The sequence below is a fragment of the Colobus angolensis genome, unplaced genomic scaffold (genome assembly GCF_000951035.1).
Source record: "Colobus angolensis palliatus isolate OR3802 unplaced genomic scaffold, Cang.pa_1.0 Scaffold25, whole genome shotgun sequence".
In the NCBI taxonomy this organism is placed as follows: domain Eukaryota; kingdom Metazoa; phylum Chordata; class Mammalia; order Primates; family Cercopithecidae; genus Colobus; species Colobus angolensis.
This window is the reverse complement of record NW_012115710.1, coordinates 1,084,265-1,092,785: the sequence shown is the minus strand read 5'-3', so window position 1 is coordinate 1,092,785 and position 8,521 is coordinate 1,084,265. Positions and strand designations below refer to the sequence as shown.

At 45.4% G+C, this 8,521-nt stretch overlaps 1 protein-coding gene across 1 annotated transcript in view; it reads right to left on the bottom strand.

Annotated features, from left to right (window-relative positions):
- LOC105514664 (zinc finger protein 701-like) overlaps window positions 1-8,020 on the bottom strand; it is an 18,224-nt gene extending 10,204 nt beyond the window's left edge. Inside the window, exons 1-3 of the mRNA XM_011946172.1 lie at window positions 7,923-8,020; window positions 6,974-7,060; window positions 2,480-2,606 (exon numbers count right to left, since the gene is read on the bottom strand). Coding sequence (XP_011801562.1) covers window positions 2,480-2,606; window positions 6,974-6,988 — 142 coding nt within the window. The 5' untranslated portion in view covers window positions 6,989-7,060; window positions 7,923-8,020. The remainder of the gene's footprint in view (window positions 1-2,479; window positions 2,607-6,973; window positions 7,061-7,922) is intronic.
- Window positions 8,021-8,521: the final 501 nt, after the last annotated feature.

The following is an 8,521-nucleotide window of genomic DNA, read 5'->3' as shown; positions in this document are numbered from 1 at the left end:
CCCAAAGTGCTGGGATTACAGGCTTGAGCCACTGCGCCCGGCCCTTGTTTGTTTGTTTTTGAGATGGAGTCTTGCCCTAGATCCCAGGCTAGAGAGTGCAATGGTGCCATCTCGGCTCACTGCAACCTCCACCTCACGGGTTCAAGCAATTCTCCTGTGTCAGCCTCCTGAGTAGCTGGGATTACAGGCACCTGGCACCATGCCTGGCTAAGTTTTCTATTTTTAGTGGAAACGGAGTTCACCACATTCGCCAGGTTGGTCTCAAACTCCTGACTTCAGGTGACCTGCCTGCCTCCACTGGGATTACAGTCACGCACTGCCGTGCCTCACTGATTTTTGTAATTTTAGTAGAGACAAAGTTTTGACATGTTGGCCAGGCTGGTTTTTAACTCTTGACCTCAGGTGATCCACTCACCTTGGTCTCCCAAAGTGCTGAGATTACAGGCGTGAGCCACTGCACCCGGCCAGCTTACAAAAATGTTAAGTTCCATCATTATGCTATAATTTAAGATGTTTAACATACCTGCAGCAATAACCTGTGCCCAAATATCTATACAACACACTTCATTTCTGCATACTGAAAGGAATGGACACTAACGTGGTTGTTATATTCACCCTGGAATCATGCTTCAACCACTTACATGTTTACTAAGAACTAAAAGACAAAACTATCTAAAATAATAACAATGGTTGGGCCATGGTGGCTCATGTCTGTAATCCCAGTGTTTTGAGAAGCCGAAGAAGGTGGATCATTTGAGATCAGGAGTTTGAGACCACCCTGGCCAACATGGTGAAACCGTCTCTACTAAAAACACAAAAATTAGCTGGGCATTGTGGTGAATGCCTGCAGTCCCAGCTACACGGAAAGCTGGGCAGAAGAATCCTTTGAGCCCGGGAGGCAGAGTCTATGGTTAGTCAAGATTGAGCCAATGCACTGTAGCCTGGGCGACAGTGTGAGACAAAGGAAAGACAGAAAAGGAAAAGAAAGAAGAAGAAAGAGAAGAAAAAAAGAACAGAGAAATAGCGGTGGAAAAAAAAGATGTCTATTCAGAGATCTCAGGATTTAAACTTTCCTTTTCCCACAGAATTCTCCCACTTGCAGAGAGTTTCCCCACACACTATTGGAAGGTGGAGCTTCCACTCTGCCCGTCTGAGCTCTTACCTGCCTTTACACCTGTAATACATTCCCACCCAGCTGGATTTATTTATTTATTTATTTATTTATTTATTTATTTATTTATTTATTTATTTATTTATTTATTTATTTATTTATTTATTTATTTATTTATTTATTTTGAGGCAGAGTTTTGCTCTCGTTGCCCAGGCTGGAGTGCAATGGTGCGATCTTGGTTCACCGCAACCTCCGCCTCCTGGATTTAAGCGATTCTCCTGCCTCAGCCTCCTGAGTAGCTGGGATTAACAGGCATGCACCACCACGCCCGGCTAAGTTTGTATTCTTAGTAGAGACAGAGTTTCTCCATGTTGGTCAGGCTGTTCTCGAACTTCCAACATCCGGTGATCCACCCACCTTGGACTGAAAAACTGCTGGGATTATAGGCATGAGCCACTGTGTCCGGCCCTGAATTTTTTTTGCTATTTTCACTTCACACTCCACAGTCCAGGGCTCTTTCCCTTGCTCCAACACAGAGATAACAGGTGAGAAAGAGGCTTCTGCTTATAAAAAGAAAGAACCATAACATGCTGGCGCTTTTCTAGAGTCCCAGCCCTACGTTTCAGTAGGAAAGAAGACATTACAGATGGATCTGGGAAAATATTTCACTAATTGCTCCGCTGACTGCCTCCTTCTGAATGCTTGGGGAGCACTGTAATATGTAATATGTGGACATGGAGTTCTCTTCCAAGAACTACTGAATCGAAAGTACAGGAGAAGCAAACAGGGAACTGGACATCTTTAAAGTCTACCAGAAGGTTTTATTTTTGTTTTTGTTTCTTCAGACAGTCTGTTGCCCAGGCTGGAGTACAGTGGAGTGTTTTCAGCTCACTGGAACCTTCGCCTCCTGGATTCAAGTGATTCTCTTTCTTCAGCCTTTCTAGGAGCTGGGATTAGAGGCATGCACCACGCCAGGCACGTGCCACCATGCCGGGCTCACTTTTCTATTTTTAGTAGAAATGGGGTTTCTACATGTTGGCCAGGCTGGTCTCGAACTCCTGACCTGAAGTGATCCACACACCTAGGCCTTCCAAGGTGCTGGGATGACAGGTGTGAGTCACCATGCCCAGCCTGCCATAAGGTTTTATGCCTACTTTAGTTCTGGAACCCACACTGAGGTACCATGAAAAATGCAGAACATCTAAAAAAAAGGGGACAGTGAAAGTCTAGATGCTACATCATAAAGCTTTTCACTTCAAACTCAATACAGTGTCCATTTCAGTCAAGCAAGAATGGGGCTCCCAAAAGAAACAAGAGAAAATACAAAGATTCACAAGGGCACATCCCCAGCAGGGAAGTTGTCCTCACCCAGGGAGACCAGGTTCCTGTAATTCTCCAGCATCACGTCTCTGTACAGAGTCCTCTGAGCAGCGTCCAGGCATTTCCACTCCTCCTGAGAGAATTCTATGGCCACATCCCTGAATGTCAACAGACCCTGAAAGGAAAACACATTTTAACCAAATGGCTATGGGAGGAGTTCTTATCCTTACAGAAAATGAGAAGAGGAGAGAGGGGAAAGCGTGGATTTCACTGTAGTGAATGTTCTGACATCCGAATAAGGGACTTTTCACCACATGATGTCTTCCCACTTGTGTCTGATTACACTTTTTGAAGAGGTCATGGCACCCTCTCAGTATGAACTTCTTATGTTTGTGAAAAATACAAGAAATGAATAAAAAATGAAAGCAGGGTTCCTGTTAAAGAAATGTCTGAAACTTATATTGACACACCAAGTGACATTCAGTATCTAGATGAGACATAGCACGAGTGATGTCTTCAGAGATGACAACGTCCGCAGTACAAGATCAGCCAGGTGCGGTGAAACACGCCTGTAATCCCAGCTATGCCAGAAGCTGAGGCAGCACAATCGCTTGATTCCAGGAGGCAGAAGTTGTAGTGATCCCAGATCGCCCCACTGCACTCTAACCTAAGCAACAGAAACTTGGTCTCAAAAAAAAAAAAGAAAAAAAAAATTAGCCGGGCATGGTGGCAGGTACCTGTGGTGCCAGCTACTTGGAAGGCTGAGGTGGGAGGACAGCTTGACCCTGAGGGTGGAGGTTGCAGTGAGCCATGATCGTGCCAGGGCACTCCAGCCTGGGCAACAAAGCGAGACCCCGTCTCAGAATAAAATAAAATACCTGAAAACAAAATTATTCAAAGTACAAAAATCCATTTATATATATATATGTATGTTTATAAAATAATAAAACCTACTCAGACTGACAAAAAACTAGATGTTAATACAAAGCACTATCAATGAGGAAAGAGAGAGACCCTCTCACATTGTTGTATATTGTTTTATACTCAGTACCTGTTTTAAGAAAAAAACAAGGAAGTAAAACCAAAGACAGGTAGCCCGGCGCCAGGCCCGAAACCAGGCCTGGGCCTGCCTGGCCTAAACCCAGTAGTTAAAAATCAACTCATAACTTAGAAACCCATGTTATTCATAGACTGCTGACATTGTATAGAAGAACACTGTGAAACTCCCTGCCCTGTTCTGTTTCTCTCTGACCACCGGTGCGTGAAACCCATCATGTATCCCCTAGATTGCTCAATCACGACGCTTTCATGTGAAATCTTTAGTGTCATGAGCCCTTAAAAGGGACAGAAATTGTGCACTCGGGGAGCTCAGATTTTAAGACGGTAGCTTGCCGAAGCTCCCAGGTGAATAAAGCCCTTCCTTCTACAACTCAGTGTCTGAGAGGTTTTGTCTGCGGCTCGTCCTGCTATATCCTTTGTCCCAGATTTTCAAAACACATATGTGTGTGTTTATATAAGTACGTGTATGTCATACGTGTGTATATGTGTGGGGATATGTGTATATGTGTGGGGATGTGTGTGTGTATATATATACATGTGTGTGTATACGTGTGTGTATATATACGTGTGTGTGTATATATACGTATATGTGTGTATGTGTATATATATATGAGTTTTAAAAATACAAAAAGTAGCAAGTTTTGTTTAACTGAAGAGGAATCTCATCTTGCTGGAACAGGACACTTTGGCAGTTGGGGGTGGGGGGAATCTTGTCGGATCTAGGAAAACAGGAAATGCTTCATCCTAGAGGAGGCAATCACTCCTTCAACTGCCTCACCTGGAGGAATCTTCAGATACCTGCAGGAATGCAGGCGTGCACGGAGGCCGCCACTATGGCACTCTTTATACAGAGAAAAATCGCAAATGACCCACAGGTTGTCACTCAGCCAATTTCCAATGCCAAAGAGCAAGCTATCCATGTTTACTAACATGACAACATGTAAATTTTCACAACCAGCAGGATCAAATATCAGAGTAAAATACTTCCTGGAACACAAAGAAGAAAACTACAGACACTGGGGTCTACTTGAAGATGGAGAGTGGGAGGAAGGAGAGGAGCAGAAAAAATAACTATTGGGGGCCGGGCGTGGTGGCTCACGCCTGTAATCCCAGCACTTTGGGAGGCTGAGGAGGGTGAATCACCTTAGGTCAAGAGTTCAAGATCAGCCTGGCCAACATGTTGAAACCCTGTCTCTACTAAAAATACAAAAATTAGCCAGGCGTGGTGGCAGGTTTTTTGTAATCCCAGCTGAGGCAGAAGACTCACTTGAACCCTGGAGATGGAGTTTGCAGTGAGCTGAGATCACGCCATCATACTCCAGACTGAGCAACAAGAGCAAAACTCAGCCTCAAAAAAAATTAAATTAAAAAAAAAGTTATTGGGTACTGGGCTTGACGCTGAAGTAATGAAATAATCTGTACAACAAACCCTGATGACATGAGTTTACCTGCATAACAAACCTTCACATGTAGTCTCAAACCTAAAGTAAAAAATATATATATATAAAATTTTCTTTTTTTAATTTAGTACAGTTTTTTTTTTTAAAGTCTCATAACAATGCAGAAATACATGTGTATGAGACTTGCTCCGACACCTGGCACAGAACTGACAGTAGCGGCTCCCCAGTGAGGCCCGAAGGAGGGTGGAGGACGTGACAAGGAAAGGAGATGCTTTATAGCTAAGAGCCTAAGCTGCAGCTTTGCTTGGAGTTTTACCACAAAACAAATACATGCATCATGTGATGTTTAAATATAACAATATATATTTAATAACAATTGGTGCGCCTGCAATCCCAACACTCTGGGAGGCTGAGGTGGGCAGATCACCTGACGTCAGGAGTTTGAGGCCAGCCTGATCAACATGGTGAAACCCCGTTTCTACTAAAAATACAAAAAAAAATTAGCCCGGAGTGCTGGCACACACCTATAATCCTAGCTACTCGGGAGGCTGAGGCAGGAGAATCATTTGAACCCGAAAAGTGGAGGTTGCAGTAAGCCAAGATCATGCCACTGCACTCCAACCTGGGCAACAGAGCAAGACTCTGTTTCAGAAATAATAATAATAATAATAATAAAAATAGGTAGAATGAGAATATGCCTTTATCCCATAGGACAAAAAAGTACTGCTCCCATATTTGAGAAAAATTGTAACCATTTTTATCAAAAACATCTGTTTCACAAGGCTCTCCACAGCAATTCCACAGTCTCCATGAGCTAAATGGGCTAAGAATGGTTGAATGAATCTCCTGCTATTACTGAGGTTGAGTTCATATTCTTAAAATAATAATGGAATCAGCTGAGTGCGGTGGCGCATGCCGGTAATCCCAGCACTTCAGGAGGCCGAGGCGGGTGGATCACCTAAGATCAAGAGTTCCAGACCAGTCTAATTAACATGGAGAAACCTGTCTCTACTAAAAATACAAAATTAGCTGGGCGTGGTGGCGCATGCCTGTAATCCCAGCTACTTGGGAAGCTGAGGCAGGAGAATTGCTTGAAAGTGGGAGGTGGAGGTTGTGGTGAGCCACGATTGCGCTATTGCCCTCCAGCATGGGCAACAAAAGCAAAATTGTCTAAAAAAAAAACCCAAAAAACTAAACAAACAAAAACTGACGGAATCATTCATGTGTCATTCATGTCAATCTAAGAACTTTCTATTCCAATTAGTAAGTTTTTTTAGTCAGAAACACAGTAACTCATTCAATTACCTAAAAATGTAGTATAAAATCAGGTAGAAATCGGCTGGGCGCGATGGCTCACACCTGTAATCCCAGCACTTTGGGAGGCTGAGGCAGGCGGATCACCTGAGGTCAGGAGTTCGAGACCAGACTGACCAACATGGAGAAACCTCCTCTCTACTAAAAATACAAAATTAGCCAGGGGTGGTGGCACATGCCTGTAATCCCAGCTACTGGGGAGACTGAAATAGTAGAATCGATTGAACCTGGGCGGTGGAAGTGGCAGTGAGCCAAGATCGCGCCACTGCACTCCAGCCTGGGAAACAAGAGCAAAACTCCGTCTCTAGAAAAAATAAAACTAAAAAAAGAAATTAAGCAGAAGATTTCCCATTATTGTTCTCCTATTCTAGAATATTCCACGTATTTTGTGCACATTAATATGTGACTTCTATTAGTAGCTGCTCTAATCCTGGTCTACAGAGAGCTCACAGTGTATCCAGATGTGGCCCCTGAACAATCCCTGCTGCCCAACAGCACTGACACCACGGGACCCTCACCCCGTCTCCATCCATGTCTGGGTGTGAGCCGTTCCCAGGCCCATGCCCAGTGCAGCCTCTTCCCAAGTTCATGTCACTGGGTCACAGGAGATGGAATCTAAGCGAGATGAGAGGGACTGAGGGAAGGCACGGGTGAGTGTGAGCAAACCTGTCAGGCAGGAAGCTTCAGACTCTGAGAATATTCCCAACTCCAAGCCCCAGCGTTTCTGAAAGGAAGGAGACAGAACAATCCACCGAGAATATCATCTCACCTGAGAAAGAGCCATCCCTGACTCCTTTGCTTTCCTCTTCCTCTTCTGGGTTTCTTCCTCACAGACTAAGAGTCTTTGAAGTCAATCCTGAATGTCAGAATACGTTGTTTATTGCGCAGAATGAACATGCCCCCTCCGCGTAGGACACATACAAAGGAGACCTCACCCTGAGGAAATACGGTCCCCTCTGCTGCCCACTGCAGCAGGGATGATAAACTCCTACAGGAAAACTCCGGCTCTCCTGGAAAAGCCTCCACACACGCTGTAGGAGTGGGGAGCTGGGCTGGAATGAGCTCTCCTTCAGGGCACAGACTCAGCCCTGACCAAACCCCATGCAGAGGCTGGGTGTGGTGGCTCACACCTGTCATCCCAGCATTCTGGGAGGCCGAGGTGGGTACATCGCTTGAGCTCAGGAGTTTGAGACCAGCCTGGGCAACACGGTGAAACCCAATCTCTACCAAAAATACAAAAACTTAGCCAGGTCTGGTGGTGCACGCCTGTTTGTCTGTTGTACCAGCTACTTAGGAAGCTGAGGTGGGAAAATCACTTGAGCTCAGGAGTTTGAGACCAGTATGGCCAACATGGTGAAACCCTGTCTCTACTAAAAATACAAAAAGTGGACCGGGCACGTTGGCTCACGCCTGTAATACTAGGACTCTGGAAGGCAAAGGGGGTTGGATTACTTGAGGTCAGGAGTTCGATAACAGCCTGAACAACATGGTGAAACCCCATCTGTAGCAAAAATACAAAAAGTAGCTGGGCTTCGTGGGCATCTGTAATCCCAGCTACTCGAGAGGCTGAGGTAGGAAAATCGCTTGAACCTGGGAAGTGGAGGTTGCAGTGAGCCGAGATTGTGCCACTGCACTCCAGCCTGGGCAACAGAGTAAGACTCAAAAATAAAAGGAAATACAAATACAAAAATTAGCCGGGTGTGGTGGCATGCACAGACCTGTAATCTCAGCTGCTTGGGAAGTTGAGGCATAAGAATTGCTTCAACCCAGGAGACAGAGGTTGCAGTGAGCCAAGATCACGAGACTGCACTCACAGTCTGGAGGACAGAGTGAGAACCTGTTTGGAAAAACAAAAAAAGCGTGTTTCTGATGTGATTGACGCAGAGATAATAAAACCTGAGTAATGTGACAGAGACTGATAGGCAGAGGGAACTTCAGATGGGGGTGGGAGGGCATGGGAGACATCTCTGAGTCCAGACCTGAAGGAGGATAAAGGGCAGGGGACATAGGGTAAGAGCAGGGACAACGACTGGAGACAGGAAGGGTTTTGATGTTTGGGAAAAGAGAAAAGCAAATGTGACGGGGCAGAGAGAGTCAGGAGATGAGGGCAAGCTCCCAGGAGGACGCTGGACACTGGCAGGGGCCCTGGACACAGGGCTGTGGAGCCACAGTGAGGAGTTGGGCTTTTGTCCTGGGGAACACGGGAAGCCGGTGGAGGGTTCCCTGCCAGGGGCTGACATGACCTGCTTTCGATGTAGCTGTGGATGTCCTGCATCCCATTGAAAATTCTAATTACAACCGGGCACTCCCCTCTCCC